This window comes from Elephas maximus, chromosome 16, assembly GCF_024166365.1.
Source record: "Elephas maximus indicus isolate mEleMax1 chromosome 16, mEleMax1 primary haplotype, whole genome shotgun sequence".
Classification (NCBI taxonomy): domain Eukaryota; kingdom Metazoa; phylum Chordata; class Mammalia; order Proboscidea; family Elephantidae; genus Elephas; species Elephas maximus.
The window spans coordinates 47,716,370-47,736,545 of record NC_064834.1 but is presented as its reverse complement, the minus strand read 5'-3'; the positions used below and the strand labels follow the sequence as shown (position 1 = coordinate 47,736,545).

General features: G+C 36.9%; 1 protein-coding gene across 2 annotated transcripts in view; it reads right to left on the bottom strand.

The window, feature by feature from the left end:
• Positions 1-777: 777 nt before the first annotated feature.
• The window catches only part of LOC126059732 (protein CC2D2B homolog), a 46,702-nt gene continuing 27,303 nt past the window's right edge, over positions 778-20,176 (bottom strand). Inside the window, exons 6-9 of one of the 2 annotated variants that reach the window (XM_049855660.1) lie at positions 17,121-17,316; positions 16,451-16,823; positions 7,812-8,021; positions 778-860 (exon numbers count right to left, since the gene is read on the bottom strand). In XM_049855660.1, the coding sequence (XP_049711617.1) occupies positions 16,642-16,823; positions 17,121-17,316 (378 nt within the window). In that variant the 3' untranslated portion in view covers positions 778-860; positions 7,812-8,021; positions 16,451-16,641. The remainder of the gene's footprint in view (positions 861-7,811; positions 8,022-16,450; positions 16,824-17,120; positions 17,317-20,176) is intronic. The other variant, XM_049855661.1, reaches the window with a different exon arrangement.

The window sequence follows — 20,176 nt, the reverse complement described above, 5'->3', positions numbered from 1 at the left end:
TGTGCATTTAACTAGGTTATTCTAGGGAACCAATAATTTAAATAAACTGTTGGCTCTAGTGGTGATAGTCGGTAAAAACAGGTTGGATTAATGCATAGAGAGTCAGGGAATTTCTACACCTATCAAATCACTCTCATAAACAGATTACTAACTCTTTGTGCACAGTAGAACTTTCTACCCAATAAGTACCTCCCAGTGAACTTTCCTGTTTTTGGAGATTCCTTGGCACATGATTATGTTTTGACCTGGAATTATTTTTCCAGTAATTTCATGCTTTTCTAACTTCTCTTCCCAATAGTCTATAAGCCAATGGCTTCCAATTTGAGGATCACGGTTTTCACAAACGTGCTTAAGTCCATATGCTCATTAAGTGTTCAGACTGAATTAATAATATACCTTGTATATATGTGTATGTATATGTGTATACTAATTCTCAAATATATATAAACTCTCAAGAATAAAACAAATCAATTTAAAACTATTAGTGACTTCATAGCAGTTTTTCATCAACACATTTTTTTAATCAATGGATATTAAAACTATTTTCATGTGTACTTCTGTAAAATATTTTCATACAAAATGGGTCTTAAATATTTTGAAAGGTTTGAATCATTTCTGTAATCACTTAATGAGTAGGGATCTTATCCTTTTCTTATTTTATATCTTCCATAGAAAGTGTTTTTTTTATAGAAAGTGTATTACTCTGTCTAAAGAAGTTATTTAATAAATTGTTAATGAATACACAAATGTCCCAAAACCTACCTTATCTGCCAATAATAATCTTGTAAAGATTTTCTGGTCAGCTGATTTATACCTGAATGTTCATTTGCTAGTTTGGTAGCATCTGTCAGTGCTTTCAGCTATAACAAAGAAAAGAGCTCTTTTGATCCATTTCATCCACCTATTTTATCACTCCAATTCACCCATAGGTATAGGCGTATACAGTAGAAGCACAAGTGTGTAACTTTTTTGTGTGTATTACTGCCTTGTCTTCCAAAATATATTTCCTATAAGCACCTTGGGGTAGAACTGAGAAAAGCCATCAATATCTGTTTAAGCAATAAACATCATACCTTGAAAATACTAGGCTATCTATTCATCAATTGATAAAAAGAAATGCCAATAGATCAAGGCGGCAGATTGAGCACAGGCATCTATCTTATCTTCCACTCAATATCCCATAGCTATCCATCTGTTTTAATCCATATTCATAGCCATCATCACATCTATACACCCTATCTACACGTAAGTTGTTATTGTCAGTTGCTGTCAAGTTGATTCCAACTCATGGAGACCCCTTGTGTGTGCAGAGTAGAACTGCTCCATAAGATTTTCAAAGCTATGACCTTTCAGAAACAGACTTCCAAACCTGTCTTCTGAGGCATCTCTGGTTGGGTTTGAAACTGTCAACCTTTCAGCTAGTAGCGGAGTGCTTAACCGTTTGTGCCACCCAGGGACTCCTTTCTATACCTATATCTGCATCTATATCTCTCCATAAAAGAATAAACACATAACAACTTAGGACAACAAGAAAAAAATAAAATCAAGAGAATAAAGTATACCAAAGAAGGTCTAAAACAGAGTAATGTCTGTAGAGGAGTAAAACTGGAGGAAACCATACCCTAAAACATGTGCAGGAGAAATCTGTTGTACAGGTAGGAGCAGCTTGTGGTAACTCCAAATCTAGAGTGGATGGACATAAACTTTTAGTGGAAGACATAAGAAAAAAATGGGAAGACATACTACATTCCTGGATTAGGAAACAGATTTTATAAAGATTAAAAAAAAAAATCTTTCAAATTAACATAAAATTAATGCAATCACAATTAAAATGATGATAGGATTTTTAAAACATAAATTGACAAGCTAATTCTAAGGTTCATATGGAAGATCAAAAATCTCTGTTGTTGTTGTTAGGTGCTGTCCGGTCAATTCCAACTCATAACGACCCTATGCATAACAGAACAAAACACTGCTTAGCCCTGTGCCATCCTCACAATTGTTGCTATGCTTGAGCCCATTGTTGCAGCCGCTGTGTCAATCCATCTGGTTGAGGGCCTTCCTATTTTTCACTGACCCTCCACTTTACCAAGCATGATGTCCTTCTCCAGGGACTGATCCCTCCTGATAATATGTCCAAAGTATGTGAAAGTAGACTCATTATCCTTGTTTCTAAGGAACATTCTGGTTGTACTTTTTCCAAGACAGATTTGTTCTTTTGGCAGTCCATGGTATATTCAATATTCCTTGCCAACACCACCAGTCAAAGGTGTCAATTCTTCTTCAGTCTTCCTTATTCATTGTCCAGCTTTCGCATGCATATGAGGTGATTGAAAACACCAGGGCTTGGGTCAGGCTCACCTTAGTCCTCAGGGTGACATCTTTGCTTTTTAACACTTTAACGAGGTCTTTTGCAGCAGATTTGCCCAATGCAATACAACTTTTGATTTCTTGACTGCTGCTTCTATGGCTGTTGACTGTGGATCCAAGTAAAATGAAATCCTTGACAACCTCAATCTTTTTTCCATTTATCATGATGTTGCTTATTGATCCAGTTGTGAGGATTTTGTTTTCTTTATGTTGAGGTGTAATCCATACTGAAGGCTGTGGTCTTTGATCTTCATCAGTAAGTGCTTCAAGTCCTCTTCGCTTTCAGCAAGCAAGGTTATGTCATCTGCATAACAAAGGCTGTTAATAAGTCTTCCTTCAATCCTGATGCCTCGGTCTTCTCCATATAGTCCAGCTTCTCAGATTATTTGCTCAGCATACAGATTGAATAGGTACAGTGAAAGGATACAACCCTGATGCATACATTTCCTGACTTTAAACCATACAGTATCCCCTTGTTCTGTTCGAATGACTGTCTCTTGATCCATGTACTGATTCCTCATGAGCACAATTAAGTGTTCCAGAATTCCCATTATCCTCAATGTTATCCATAATTTGTTATGGTCCACACAGTCAAATGCCTTAGCACAGTCAACAAAACACAGGTAAACATCTTTCTGGTATTGTCTGCTTTCAGCCAGGATCCATCTGACATCAGCAATGATATCCTTAGTTCCATGTCCTCTTCTAAATTCAGCTTGAATTTCTGGCAGGTCCCTGTCGATATACAGCTGCAGCCACTTTTGAATGATCTTCAGCAAAATTTTGCTTGCATGTGATATTAATGATATTGTTTGATAATTTCTGCATTTGATTGGGTCATCTTTCTTGGGAATAGGCATAAATATGGATCTCTTCCAGTCGGCTGGCCAGGTACCTGTCTTCCAAATTTCTTGGTATAGACAAGTGAGCACTTCCAGCGCTGCATCACTTGGTATTCTGTCAATTTCCGGAGCCTTGTTTTTTGCCAATGCCTTCAGTGTAGCTTGGACTTCTTCCTTCAGTACCATTGGTTCCTGATCATATGTTACCTCCTGAAATGGTTGAAAGTCAACCAATTCTTTTTGATATAGTGACTGTGTGTATTTCTTCCATTTTCTTTTGATGCTTTCTGTGTCATTTAATATTTTCCCCATAGAATCCTTCAGTACTGCAACTCAAGGCTTGAATTTTTTCTTCAGTTCTTTCAGCTTGAGAAATGCTAAGTGTGTTCTTCCCTTTTGGTTTTCTATCTCCAGGTCATTGCACATGTCATCATAATACTTTACTTTTGTCTTCTCAAGCTGCCCTTTGAAATCCTCCATTCAGCTGTTTTACTTCATCATTTTTCTCCATTTGCTTTAGCTACTCGACGTTTAAGAGCAAGTTTCAGAGTCTCTTCTGACATTCATTTAGGTCTTTTCTTTTTCTCCTGTCTTTTTAATGACCTCTTGCTTGCTTCATGTGTGATGTCCTTGATGTCATTCTACAACTCGTCTCATCTTTGGTCAGTAGTGTCAAATCTATTCTTGAGATGGTCTCTAAATTCAGGCGGGATATATACCCAAGATCGTACTTCGGCTCTTGTCGACTTGTTCTAAAATTCTTCAGTTTCTACTTGAACTTGCATATGAGTAATTGATGGTCTGTTCCACAGCTGGCCCCTGGCTTTGTTCTGATTGATGATATTGAGCTTTTCCATTGTCTCTTTTTCACAGAGGTAGGCGAGGTCCATGTGTATAGTCGTGATTTATGTTGTTGAAAAAAAGTATTTGCAATGAGGAAGTCATTCTTGCTTGCTGAAAGTGAAGAGGGCTTGAAGCACTTACTGATGAAGATCAAAGACCATAGCCTTCAGTATGGATTACACCTCAACATAAAGAAAACAACAATCCTCACAAATGGATCAATAAGCAACAACGTGATAAACAGAGAAATGATTGAAGTTGTCAAGGATTTCACTTTATTTGAATCCACAATCAACACCCATGGAAGCAACAGTCAAGACATCAAAAGACACACTGCATTGGGCATATCTGCTGCAAAAGATCTCTTTAAAGCGTTAAAAAGCAAAGAAGTCACTTTGAAGACTAAAGTGCGCCTACTCAAGCCATGGCGTTTTCAATTGCCTCATACACGTGTGAAAGCTCGATAAAGAATAAGGAAGACCAAAGAAGAATCAATGCCTTTTGAATTACGGTATTGGCGAAAAATATTGAATATACCATGGACTGCCAAAAGAATGAACAAATCTGTCTTGGAAGAAGTACAACCAGAATGCTCCTTAGAAGCAAGACTGGAGAGGCTTTGTTCCCATATACTTTGGATGTGTTATCCGGAGGGATCATTCCCTGGAGAAGGACATCATTCCTGGTAAAGTAGAGGGTCAGTGAAAAATAGGAAGACCCTCAATGAGATGGGTTGACACAGTGGCTGCAACAATGGGCTGAAGCATAACAAAGGTTGTAAGAGTGGCACTGGACCAGGCAGTGTTTCTTTCTGTTGTGTACAGCACCACTATGAATCGGAACCAACTCAACAGCACCTGACAACAACAACACAGCTATATTATGGATCTAGATATAGTGATATGCAAAGGCTGGAAGATACAGTATTAATTTGAAAAACATTGCCAAATAATATATATGGTAAAATCCATTTTATGTTAAAAGAATCATAATATACCTATCTATTTTTTTTTTTTTATAGAACTACATGGAAAAAAGAACTTTAAGGTTGTACTCCAAACCATAAGGTAAAAAACGATGTGGGACTTTCACATTTTGATACTTCTATATTAAATGCTTTCCAACGAGCATGTATTCATGTATTAATTTTATAACTTTTTTTTTTTTAAAGCTATAGGGACACAACTACCACAGCCTCCATGAGACTGAGTCCAGCACAGCTAGATGATGACAGCTACCACCACCGACTGCTCCTACACGGATCACAACGGAGGGTCCCAGACAGAGCTGGAGACAAATGTAGAACAAAATTCTAACTCACACACACTCAAAAGAAAAACAGACTTACTGGCCTCACAGAGACTGGAGAAACCATAACAGTGTAGCCCCTGGACACCCTTATAGCTCAGTAATGAACTCACTCCTGAGATTCACCCTTCAGCCAAAGATTAGACATACCCATACAACAAAATGAGACTAAAGGGGCACACCAGCCCAGGGACAAGGATAGAGGCAGGAGGGGACAGGAAAGCTGGTAACACGGAATCCAAGGTCAAGAAGGGGAAACTGTTGACATGTTGTGGGGTTGGCAACCAATGTCATAAAACAATATGTGTATTAATTGTTTAATGAGAAACTGTTCTATAAACCTTCATCCAAAGTACCAAAAAATACAAATAAAAAAAAGTCCTAACAAAAAGATGCCTAGAAGGAAAAATGACAGAGTTCTGCATAGCAGATCATCCTATTATCTCATATTATCTGCAATATTCCTCCTTGTTCTTTGAAAAGAAGCATATTCCAGTTTAAGAATTCCTGAATGCCAGTGAGTCTTTTACCACTCTGAAACTGGCTTGGACAGACTGAGAACAAGCAGAGGCACACATTTCACACCAAGGGATTAAAAGGATACACAGATTATCTCTTTCAACAAACCAAATTTTGGTAGAAGGCCAATGGACACATTCTGCAACATCTGGCTTTTTTTTTTCTCCCCACCTCTGTTCTTCTCTTTTAGAAGACAGGGACACGCACATGGTTTAGCAAATTTCTCTTTTAACAGTTTATCGGGAGGAAATGTTTATATTCACATAAAAAAAGTAAAACTCAATTAAAATTATTTTTGGCTCCTAAGAATCAATAGTAACAATACTGAAGCATTTTGTAAATACTGATCCCAAAATGTTTTTATTTTATGCAGAGAGTTATCCTACATGAAAAACAAACCTAGAGTTCATGTACATTAACAGTACTCTAATGAAATAAAATTGATAATGTTAGATCAGACTTTAAAGTTATACAGTATTGTTGGAAAGTTATCTATAAAGTATATGTATCTGTAAATAAAATAACTATCTAATGATCTGAATCATAATTTCAGAGTTGGCTCCCTCATTAAAGGAAAACAGTGGCCATAATTGCACTAAAGCAATAGAATTTTCAATATTTTAGGAAATATTCTGACTTTATTAATGCATGATCTTTATCTATTCACTTCTTCCACACAACTCCTACATGAAAATTCAATCAAGTGGATTAAGTCCTGTGGTTTTTGCACTTGTATCGTAAAAAGCAGATATAGTAAGGTCAGTTAATCTATTATTGGAATGTCCATTAGGCTTGAATGTTTAATTAAATACCTCACTAGGTATTTAATTTAAAATGTACTCATTAGCTAAATGAGACCCATCGAAATATCTTTTCAGAGAGAGTACTAGTTAACAAAATGCTCATTCATCAGAAACACAGCTGAGCTTAAATAAGGGGCATAAATTCATAAAAAAATAACCAGTAGGTACTCCGATTCCTCTTCTGACTTTACCTATCCCTTATGATGTCATAAGATGACTATGGTGAGCCCTCTCTATCTGCCAGTTTTGCATCCACGGATTCTACCAACCACGGTTTGAAAATATTGGGGGCGGGATAGGGAGGGAAAGTTCTAGAATACAAAACTTGAATTTGCCTGGTGCTGAACACTATGCTGAATCCACATGAATGAAGTGATGTGTAGGCATACCCTGATGTAGCCTCCCACCACCATTTCACAGATCCTCAGTCTCTCTTCAGCACTCATTGGGCATTGTTCACTTCATGTCATTATTCCCTAAACAATACTGTACTATATAAAAAAAAAATTTTTTTTGTACTATATAGCAACTATTTATATAGCATTTACATTTTATTAGGCAATATTAGTAATCTAGAGATGATTTAAAGTATACAGGAGGATGTGCGTAGGTTATGTACAAATACTATGCCATATTATATAAGGGACTTCAGCATCTTTGGATCTTGGTATCTGCAGGGGGTTCTGGAATCAATCCCCCATGGATACTGAGGGATAACTTTTATTTGCATTAGTCAACCACAGACCAAGTCTTTTCACATTTGAGATTCAAGATCTCTAATTTTTTTTCAAAATATTTCATTGCAAGACTTGAAACAGCCACGTGGCTCTTTTGATTAGTAATGATTTTAAATATTTTTCTTGAGTCATAGAACCAAGAATAACACTGATTAGCAAACCATTTATAAATGCTAAATATCCTGCAGGGCATATTTGAGGCTGCCTCCTCAGTCAGTCAACTTCTACAATTTCTTTTCAGAAAAACTGAAATTGAACCATTGTTCTATTTGGTTACTTAATGCGCTAACGGAAAATGGTCTACAAGAACTGGCTTTGTACTAACAATTTTGTTTTCTCTTTTAATATTAAATATTCAGCTCTATAAACATAATGAGAGCCCTTCTTACCTTCTCATAAAGTAGGTGAGGTAAATTCTGTTGCTGCCTGTTCTGAAAACACTCATAAAGTTGGAGCAGCCTAGCACATAATACTTGTTCTTGATTGAAGAGTGGATGATGGCTGAACTGCAAACCCACGATGTTGAGATCTAACTGGTACATTTCCCTTTGACCTTCCATTTTGTTCCTAATAGAGCTTTCTAGGTCATATTTTACTGCCTTTTAAAGAAAAAATGTGCACAATGTTAAATTGATTCCATTTCTTTTGAAATTACAAATAACTTTCCCTTATGAAAGTAACGTGTTCATTGCAGGAAAACTAACACTACACAAATACAACACAGTTCTGTGAAAAAAGTTATCTGAACCAAGCTTTTTCCTAAAATTCCAGAAAACTAGTTACATATAAAAATGAACAGTAAAAGAATGGTCAAGATCAAATCCCATACAAAGTTACTATAAGAAAAAAAATGAATAGCAAAATAATATTTCGATAATCAAAGCATTCCAGAAAGACATTCAAAAACAAACAAAAGTAGAAATGTAGTTTTCAAAACTAGCTAAAAGACATTAAGTATGTAAGACATGAAGGAATGTAAATCAGAATTAGAAAAACTCAGAAATGAGGTGACAGAATTGAACAGAAAGGATTATATACATATAATTTAGAAATTAAGACTAAATTGGAAGGAACACAAAAACAAATAAATACCATAAAATCCCCTTTTTAAGGTGAGAAGGGGGAAAATTTTAAATAAAAAAGAAATGAAACCTAAACAAAGCAGAGGAAGGAAATAGAAATAACAGCATAAATGAGTGAAAGAGAAACAAATGGACAATAATAATAAAAAGCCCAAAGTTCAGCTATCTGTATGTAAAAATGACTAAGTAAATACATTTCTGGAACCCCTCTAAGAGCCTTGGAAGGGACCTGTGCAAGTTGTTGTTGTTGTTAGGTGCAGCCAGTTGGTTCTGAATCACAGAGACTCTATGCACAACAGAACGAAACACTGCCCAGGGCCTGCGCCATCCTCACAATCATTGTTACACTTGAGCCCATTGTTGCAGCTGCTGTGCCAATCCATCTCGTTGAGGGTCTTCCTCTTTTTCACTGACCCTCTACTTTACCAAGCATGATGTCCTTCTCCAGGGACTGATCCCTCCTGATAACATGTTGAAGGTATGTGAGACACAGTCTCACCATCCTTGCTTCCAAGAAGCATTCTGGTTGTACTTCTTCCAAGACAGATTTGCTCATTCCTTTGGCAGTCCATGGTATATTCAACATTCTTCACCAACACCACAATTCTAAGGCGTCATTTCTTCTTCCCTCTTCCTTATTCAGTCGAGCATTCACAGGCATATGACGTGATTGAAAACACCATGGGCTTGGGTCAGGCCCACCTTAGTCCTCAGGGTGACATCTTTGCATTTTAACACTTTAAAGAGATCTTTTGCAGCCAATCTGCCCAATGCAATGGGTCTTTTGATTTCTTGACTGCTGCTTCTGTAGGTGTTGATTGTGGATTCAAGTAAAACGAAATCCTTGGCAACCTCAATTTTTTCTCCATTTATCATGATGTTGCTTACTGGTCCAGTCATGAGGGTTTTGTTTTCTCTATGTTGAGGTAAAATCCCCACTGAAGGCTGTGGTTTTTGCTCTTCTTCAGTACGTGCTTCAAGTCCTCTTCACTTTGAGCAAGCAAGGTTTTGTCATCTGTATGACACAGGTTGTTAAATGAGTCTTCCTTCAATCCTGATGCCCCATTCTTCGTCACATACTCCAACTTCTTGGATTATCTGCTCAGCATACGGATTAAATAGGTATGGTGAAAGGATACAACCCTGACGCACACCTTTCCTGGCTTTAAACCATGCAGTAGTCCCTTGTTCTGTTTGAATGACTGCCTCTTGATCCATGTAGATTCCTCATGAGCACAATTAAGGGTTCCGGAATTCCCATTCCCCGAAGTGTTATCCATAATTTATTATGATCCACACAGTTGAATGCCTTAGCATAGTCAATAAAACACAGGCAATCATCTTTCTGGCATTGTCTGCTTTCAGCCAGGATCCATCTGACATCAGCTATGATATCCTTTGTTCCATGTCCTCTTCTAAAAGAAAAAAAAAGTCCTCTTCTAATTTCTGGCAATTCCCTATTGATATACTGCTGCAGCCACTTTTGAATGATAATCAGCAAAATTTTGCTTGCAAGTGATATTAATGATATTGTTTGATAATTTCCACATTTGGTTAGATCACCTTTCTTGGGAATAGGCATAAATATGGATCTTTTCCAGTCAGTTGGCCGGGTAGCTGTCTTCCAAATTTCTTGGCATAGACGAGTGAGAGCTTCCAGTGCTGTGCAAATTAGGGGCCCTTAAACTTAAACTTCATTAAAAAAAAAAAAAAAACTTCATTAGCTACACAGAAAAACTACCTCTGACTGATATAAAATGAGAATTTTCTTTTAGGCGTGCTGAATCTCTAAGACACTTCGGTGGAATTAACTACTTTTGTGTATGGCCTTTCTAGCCATGGTCTTGTTAACTCCCAAGGTACAATTGCCAAGATCAGCAGCCCGAGGCTGATTCCTATGAGGTGAAGGTCAGAAATGCCTCCTCTCTCCATCATCTTTACCAATTCTGACACCAGTTGTCCCTCCCACAGCACTCTCTACTGGGTTTGATAATTCATTGCAATGACCGCACACAACTCACAGATGATACTCACAATTATGGGGTTTATTAGGGAAGTAAGAGGTACGATGCAGGCTCAGGAACACTCAGGATACAGTTCTTCCATCAGGATAGCTTCTTTCCAGCCATGCTGCAGACATGCCTCTCCCTGGTCCTAGGCCTCTCCCCAGAACCATTCAGCTTTCTCTCTCCAACCATAGGCAAGGAAGCCCACCAAGCAGTCTCCTGCTGCTGGGTCTCTAGCACCGGGTCTCTCCTGCCACCACTTCTCACCATCTTTAGGGTTACAGTTTGCTCTCTCTCTCTCCTGCTTCCAGAAGCTTCTCAGCACAGGGATCCTGGATCCAAAGGGTGCACCCTCTGCTCCTGGCTGCTCTTCCTTGGTGGTGGTAGCACCTTCCTCTTCACTCTGGAATTGGCTCTCTTTTAAGACAAAACTGACCAGCCTCCTTGGTAGGCCACAATTACCCTACCACACAGTCCTGCCTAATCATCTGAGCGGGAATTATAAGACCTTGGATGGAAAGGCCACACACAAATTAATTAATCCCGCCGCAGTGTCTTACTAGATAAAGCTAAAAGAAAACTCATTTTACATTAGTCAGAAGCAGTTTTTCTGTGTAGCTAACGAAATTTAAGTTTTAGGGCCCCCAACTTGCGCAGGTCCCTTCCAAGGCTCTGAGAGGGGCTCTAGCAATGTATTCACTTTGGGTTTTGTTTATTTATTTATTTTTTTTATTGTACATTTGTTTCTGTTTCATTAATTTATGCTCTTATTTCTATTTCCTTCCTCTGCTTTTATTTTTTTATTGTACATTTGTTTCTGTTTCATTAATTTATGCTCTTATTTCTATTTCCTTCCTCTGCTTTCTCTAGGTTTCATTTGCCATTTTAAAAAAATTTATTAAAATGAGTATTAAGGTGACTAATTTTCAACTTTTTTCTTCTCTAATATATTCACTTAAGGCCTATATATTTTCCTCTAATCACTGCATTAGCTGCATGCCACCAGTTTTAATATGTGATATCTTCATTATCCTTAAGTATTTTATAATTTTTTACTATGCTTTCCGGTTTTTGTTTTTTTTTTTTTTTGCTTCATGAATAATTTAGAATATATTGAAAATTTCCAAACTGGTGTCTTCCAATTATTTCTACCACGGTCAGAAGACATATTCTGAACGGCTTTAGTCCTTTAAAAATTTTGGGCCTTGTTTTATACCCCAGCATATGGTCAATTTGGTAAACGTTTCATATGTACTAGAAAAGAATGTATATTCTGTCATTGTTGGGGACAGCATTCTAGATATGTTAATTCATTTTATTGTGTTACTCATGTCTTCTATAGCCTTACTAGTTTTTTTTGCTTATTCCATGAGCTTTATGTATTTTTGAAGCTATATTATTATGTACATATGAATTTAGAACTGAGATATGTTCCTTTATTGTTATGAAATGTCCCTTTTTTAACCTCTATTAATTCTTTTTGGCTTAACATTTATTTTGTCTGATAGTGCTAAATCAGCTTTTTAAAATATTTGGCCACTACTGTACATGTTGAAATGATTGAATTGGTGTATAAACAATGCTATATATATATTCTCAACAATAACAAAATAAAATTAAAAAAATAAATTTGGTCAGTGTTTGCATCATTCCATCTACTTTTAAACTCTCTCTTTAAGTCAAGTCTCTAATTAGGTGAATATTGTGGGATTTTAAAAATTTACTCTGATAATCTTGATCTTTTAATTATAACATTTGGTTCCTTTATAGTTAATGTAAATGCTGGTATATTTGAATTTATATACTGCTTTATTTTTTTCTTTACTATTTGATCCACCTATATTATTTTTTTCCTCTTCTTTCTTGCCTTAAAATTTTATTTTTTCATTTAGCTTGTTAATTATATATTCTTTTGTTATTCTTTTACTGATTACAACATACAACCTTCACTCATTAAAATCTAATATAACTTATTACTTTGACCTCTTCCGTGGCAATGCCAAGAACTTAGAACACTTTAATTCCATTTGTCCTCTTGTCTTGTTTAATCATTACATATGTTAATATCAGAAAAAATTAGCACTGTTTTATATATTCATATTTTCATTGATATTTATATATTTTTATGTGCCCATATCTATGTATTGCTCTTTATTCCTTCCTAAATTTCCACGTTTCTTCCTAGGATTTTTTTTTTTTTTTTTTTTACTTGAAGAACTCCTTTTAGTATCACTTTTAGTGCAAGACTACTAGTGACAAATTATCTCAGGTTAGGTTTATCTGAACATATTTTCATCACCTGCATCTTTGAAGGATATTTTTGCTAGGTTTAGAATTCTAGGTGAGCAGTCATTTTTCTTTAGCACTTTACAAATGACTTTCCACTGCCTTCTTAATTTCATTGTTTTTATAGGAAAGTCAGCTTAAAGTCTTATTATGGTTTTTCAGTTTTTCTCTTTGTCTCTGGTTTCCAGCAATTCTACTGTAATATGCCAAGATGTAACTTTTTTTATATTTATTATTCACTGGGTTATTGGAGCTTCCTGAATCTATGGCTTAATGTCTTCCATCAGTTTTGGAGAATTCTCAGCCTTATCAAATGTTCCTTCTACCCCATTCTCTCCTTTTGTTCTGGGACTTAAAATACCTATGTGTCCCTTGTGTCTCTTCTAATCTTGCTTTGTTTCTCATCCCTTTTTCTCACTGAGCTTTGGTCTGTACTATGTTTCTTGACCTGTCTTTCAGTTCACTTTTCTCATTTTCTGCTGGGTGTAATCTTCGGTTAAATTCAGCCAATGAATTCTTTTTCTTCACTTCTTTTTGATTTAAAGATTTCCCCCTTCTCACCTTAAAAACAGATTTTTATGGTATTTTTTTGTATTTCTTCTAATTTAGTCTTAATTTCTAAAATTAAATGATTGGGTGGGACTGTGTGATAGGGTAATTGTGGCCTACCAAGGGGATTGGTCAGTTTTACCTTAAAAGAGAGCCAATTCCAGAGTAGAGAGGAGGATTGTACCATGGCCAAGGAAGAATAGCCAAGATTAGAGAGCACATCCTTTGGATTCAGGATCCCTGTGCTGAGAAGCTCCTGGAAGCAGGAGAGAGAGAGAGAGCAAGATATAACCCTAAAGATGGTGAGAAGTGGTGGCAGGAGAGACTCAGCACCAGAGACACAGCAGCAGGAGGCTGTTTGGTGGGCTTCCCAGCCCACGGATGGAGAGAGAAAGCTCGGTGCCTCTGGGGAGAGGCCTAGAGCCAGGAAGAGGCGTGCCTGTGAGTACGGCTAGGAAGAGCCTATCCTGATGAAAGCACTGTATCCTGAGTGTTTCCGAGCCTGAATCCTAACTATTACTTCCCTAATAAACCCCATAATTGTGAGTATGGTCTGTGAGTTGTGTGTGGCCACTGCAATGAATTATTGAGCCCAGTACAGAGTGCTGTGAGAGGGATGGCTGGTGTCAGAATTGGTAAAGATGGTGGGGAGAGGAGGTGTGTTTGACCACCTCATAGGAATCAGCCTTGGGCTGTTGATCTTGGTTCTCCTTGTGAAGTTAGAGTAGGTCTGACACTGCCATCATGCTGTATTTAATGGACACCCAGGTTGTGCTTTGTAGAAGCAATTCTATACATGCAACTAAGGATCAGGACAGAGAACGAGGAGAGATACATGTTTGGAAGTCACCAGAAGCACATGGTAGCTGCAGCAATGGAAGCTGTGGCTAACAGGTGAAAAGTGTGAGGAGAAAGGCAATAAAAAGTCCAGGAACCTAGTTATACAGTGACATTAAAGTTTCCAAGTTTCTTTTTTTTTTTTTTTTGGTGGTAGAATTCTGTTCATCAAATAATCAGAAATTCTGATAGACAATTGTACATGTCTTAATAAAAATGGGAAAATTAATTATAGCTTAAATGCATTTCATATGGGAAAGTAATTAAAGATTTTCTTTGTGGCAAAAGGTTTTGGTATATTTTTAGAAGGTCCTGGGAGAAATTTATAGGAGGTATAAAGATATTGACAGGAACCTGCAAAAAAATTCAAGCCAGATTCAGAAGAGGACGTGGAAGGATGGATAATCTTTGCTGATGTCAGATAGATTTTGGCTGAAAGCAGAGAATACCAGAAAGAAGTTTGCCTGTGTTTTCTTGGCTATGCAAAGGCATTTGACTGTGTGAATCATAACAAATTATGGATAAGATTGTGAAGAATTGGAATTCCAGAACTGTGCTCATGAGGAACCTGTACAAAGACCAAGAGGCACTCATTTGAACAGAACAAAGGGATACTGCCAAAAAAAAAAAAGACCTCTTTAAAGTTAAAAAGCAAAGATGTCACTCTGAGGACTTAACTGCACCTGACCCAAGCCATGATTTTTTCAATCATCTCATATGGATGTGAAAGCTGGACAATGAAGAAGAATTGATGTCTCTGAATTATGGTGCTGGCAAAGAATATTGAATATACTATGGACTGCCAGAAGAACAAACAAATCTGTCTTGGAGGAAGTAGGGTTAGAACGCTCCTTAGAAGCAAGGATGGCGAGACTTCACCTTACATATCTTGGACAAGTTATCAGGAGGAACCAGTCCCTGGGGAAGGGCACCATGCCTGATAAAGTAGAGGAAGACCCTCAATGAGATGAACTGACACAGTGGCTGCAATGATGGGCTCAAGCATAGCAACAATTGCGAGGATGGCGCAGGACCAGGCAACATTTGGTTCAGTTGTACATAACAGTCATTATGAGTTGGAATTGCCTCGATGGCACCTAACAACAACAACAACATAAAAATATGAAAAACATACTTTGACATAGGAAAGAATTTTTTTTTTTTATTCCCTAGATTCTCTGAGAAAGAAATAGAAATCATAAGGAAGAAAAAGAGATCACATATCCTACAGAAAAAAGGTCCTCACATGTTAAAGAAATACAAAGAAAACTCCCAAAACTATAAATCTGTTTGTTGTAGGGAGAGACCTCATTTCCTCTGTAGGGTAGAAGATTCAGGGTCATAAAGGCCTAAGTGGCCTTGCTGTTAAAATGTTTCACCTACTGGTATATGCAAGAAACACAGAAAGTCAATTTAAAAAAATTGTTAATTACAGAAGGCATGTAATCACTAGAAGAGCAGAAGTAAATCATAAATTTAAAGTGGTAGAGGGAGTAAAGAATAAAGTCCTGTAAGTATCTTGGCAGTACGTCCACTTTTCACCTAGTTATAGCCATATTTACTTCATCTAGTTATAGCCATATTTACTGCTTAAGGTGAAAAAAAAGTGAATGGGCAATTAAGTTTTGGCACACAGTTCTGATTAAAAAATTTTTCGAGCCAATTTTTTTTTAAATAACTATCTCTGCCTAAATAGTTCTTTTTATTAAGTTAATGAACAACTACTTTGATATAGATATAATGTATATTCATTTTTGAAAATTAGAAAATATAGAAAAGTACAAAAAAAATTAAAATTATCCTGTGTCCCACTATCCAGAGATAATTACCAACTTTGATATATTTTCCAGTCTTTTTATCTATACACACATATACAATGTATGTGTTCATTCATTCATTCACATATATTTTTATAAACTTGAAATCATGATTATGTATAAAATTGTGCATTCTGTCTTTTTCATTTCACATTTTATTTTGAGCCTTTCCCCATAGTGTTAAGAATTCCTTGAAAACAATTTTAATGGCTGGCTATTACTGCCTCACAGAGTTTCCAAAGAGTGGCTGGTGGATTGAAACTGCTGACCTTTTGGCTAGCAACCGAGCTCTTAACCACTGCACCACCAGGGTTCCATTAAATATTTCATTATACTTCAGCCATTATATTACTAGACTTGATAATATCTTTAAAGGGTAAATTAATACCAGAAAACATATTAATGTTACAAGAATTCTAACCATTTTTACAAATAAACTGATGTTGGTTACCTTCCTGTATATGGTCTTTAGTGCTGGATTTAAAGATTCCTTTCTTATGTTCAGTCTGAAATTCCATGACTGTCTAATTGGTGAAGGTAATGACATTATTTCTCCACTTTCTTCAAACCAACACTTGCCCTGTCAAAAATACTTAAGAAATATAGTTACCATACTTAAGAAATATCTTACCATAAACAATGTCACATACTAACTTTGTGAGTATTCTTGTTATCTGGTGCACTTGCCTCTTCTAGTTTAAGCAGACGATTTTCCATTTTGTTGCAGGTCTTTATATATATTTTTGGTTTTCTCTGAACATAGAATCCTTCATCTTCTAAAATTCGTGGCATCTTGTCTTTTGGCAGTTTACACTGGTTGGCCACTTAATAACAAAATCTAGATATTACTTTAAGGTCCAAAATATTAAATGGGCATAAACCAAACAAGAAGTACAAATGAACTATCATGTACCACTAAAGTCTAGCAGAAAGTCTAAATATATATATACAGTGAATGAATTCTCTTAATTCCCTTAACTCAGAAAAAGCATGAAGAACAAATATAGAACTTTCTATAATTTTAGAACAGTTTCTTTTTTAATCTATCCAGCATATAAACTATTAATCTATAATATGATTAATTAATGACTTTGAATACTTTGTTTGAAAAAAAACATTACCTGGAGAACTACTTGGCATAAAAATGTTTGCCTGCTTTTTCGTGTGTTCTTGATCATCTTCATATTCAGCAGCTTTTATTTCAAGTAAGTCTGGATAAATGACTTCTTCCATGAAATTTTCATCTTGGCTCTCAGCAAAATTTTGTAAATTATTACCAGGTGAAATGTGTTTTTGGCAATTTTCATTTATCAATCTCTGTTACATGTCAAAAAGAAAAATAAGTCCACATGCTTGTCTCCAATGATTAATATGCAGATAAATGACATGCACCTTACTGTTAACTGTCTTCCTGATCCATGCCACCCAGATGAAGTTCTAGCTGAAACTGTATTAGAATTGAATTTCACTGAACACAGAGGAGTTCATTTAAGGCTTAATATTATATGATTTTGCTATCGCCCTCCTTTGCAATTCTCCAGTGAAAGACTGCTGAAATAGAACTATAATTAAAGCCCTTCTTCACCTATGAAAAATGTTTTGAGATATTTGACTATTACATTTCAATTACTGAAAATTTACAGTGTAATGGTAGAGTCCAGGGAGATCAGGCCATGTGGTGTTAAACCCAGTGTTTTTTAACCATTCAGAATGCATCATTACCTAAAGTGATCTGGAGGAGTCATTATAAAATAGGAAAAAAAAAAAAAAAAACAACTAAGAACTAAACAGAAGTTTATGGCAGAGTGATTACAGTGAAATTTTGAACTATGATATACACACGTTACAAAGGATCTGAATATATGTGTGGAAACATATACATCACTAAATATAAAAATGCATATTTTATATCACGATCAGAAATTTTATGAGTCTGTTCACAAAAATAAAATCACCAATTTATTCTGGATGACTTTACCTGCCTAATTTGAAATCTACATATATTAAAAGAAAGAGAGACAGAGAATTTGAGAGTCATGTAAATAAAAATCCTTCAGAAAAAAAAAAAGCAGTTAGGGGTGGGGTAGGTAAATAATAAAACAAAAAGAACTGACCACAGAGTTCTGTTGAATGGAGAACTTGACAGGACCTTGATTAACTCTGACAAAATAATGTAGTTTACGGACCACCGAGGTTTATGTCAAATCATTATCCCATCATACTCTCCCTCCTATCCCTGTCATAAACTCAAGAAAATATTTATGTTCAGAAATCTTTGTGGCATCTTTTTCAGAATTTAAACAAAGTATGACACTGAGGGAAACCCTGGTGGTGTAGTGGTTATGTGCTACCGCTACTAACCAAAAAGTTGGCAGTTCAAATCCACCAGGTGCTCCTTGGAAACTCTGTGGGGCAGTTCTACTCTGTCCTGTAGGGTCGCCATGAGTCAGAATTGACTCGATGGCAATGGGTTTGGTGGTTTTTTTTGGTTTATGACACTGACAGCTAAGAGTAAGATTTGGGAGCTCCTTATCTAGAGGGTCCCTTTGAAGATTCTAATCGTAAATAAAAAGGAGCTCTTTTCTGCAGCTGGAGCTCCCATGGCCAAGCTTCCTTTGACAGAGCCCTTGGTATGGGCCAGGGCTTTCAACCTGCTTCCAGAGCGAAGGTCTGCCCTGATGGCTGAGTGTGCCTGGTTCTCATCTTGGACCCCAGTTTCTTATTTATGACCCTATAGGTTTCTTTTATGAGTCCTATCTAATTTGCCTATATTTTTAGCCTGAGACAATCCGTGACCTTGACCAATATAAACACCACCTGCCCAAGTGTTCCTTAAAAAAAAAAAAAAAAAAAAAATTTTTTTTTTTTTTTTCAGTTAGTCTAAATCCAGCTGGTATCCCAGATCACCTTCTTGGTTGTCACTATGCAACTCATGGCAGAGCAGCACCTGTGCTGGCAGCTGTTGTATAACAGGGTGTCATGAGGTCAGAGGGCATCCATCTAACTTTCCAGACATAAACCTAGACCTGAGTATAGTGTACTAAAAAGAAATATTCCCACCATGTCACAGAAACGTGCCCTGTTAACTGTGGTGTGGCAAGCAGAAGTGTCTGAAAGTGACTTCTGACCTCACTTTGGGTTTCCCAGGCGAGATATTTGGAATCAGGATACCCCCTTCTTCCAGCACAAAGGAGCTACCCTCAAACTCAGCTTCCCACAAGACCAGTGGCTTTCTCCCTCTGATGGAGACTGTAGTTTCCTATGGGCCCCAAGGTCAACAGGTGCAGGGCAAACGGCTTTCCCAAACAACCTCTCTAAACAGCTGAAATCTAAACTCAGACTTCTTCATGCCCAAGTAGTCCATTTGCCTCCCCCATCCCTTGCTGACCCAACTACTCTCATGCTTTCCCTATGAGAAGGAAGAGCAGCCACAACCTCAGCACCTGGTCCTGGCATACTCTGGTAGGTGAGAAGAGCAGAGACAGAGCCTTCTTGTGTTACCCAAACAAAATCTATTTCTTAACCCATTACCGTGGGTTACGCCAGAGGTTGGGTGACGTGGCAGTTAAGAGCATAATCATTCAACGTTTGTTTAAATACTTATTGTCTAATATGTTCCAAGAAGAAAATAAGCAAATAGACATACAAATACATGTTAAGTGGTAATACGTGTTACAAAGAAAAATAAAGCATGGTAAGGAGACAGAAATGCTGGGCTGAGTAAGGTGAGGGGTACTATTTTAGATAGGGTGGCTGGGCACAGTATGTTTAATGATGTGTCACTTGAACAGAGACCCAAAGGTAGTGAGGGAAAGAGCACGAGCATAGGGAAAGAGTTTTCTAGGCAGGGAAGCAGGCGTAAAGTCCTTGAGGCAGGAGCATGCTGAGAGGAAGAGAAAGGAGGCCAATGTGGCTGCAGCTAGGTGAGAGAGGGAGAAAGAAGAAATGAAATAAAGTCAGAGAGGTAACAAGGGGAATAGGTCATACAGGCCTTGGAGGTCCCTGTAAGGACTTTAGCTTTTTTTCTTGTTGTTAGTGTTGAAAATATACACAGCAAAACATACACCATTTCAACAGTTTCTACATGTACAATTCAGTGACACCGATTACATTCTTCAAGTTGTACAACATTCTCACCCTCATTTTCTGAGTTGTTCCTCCCCCATTAATATAAACC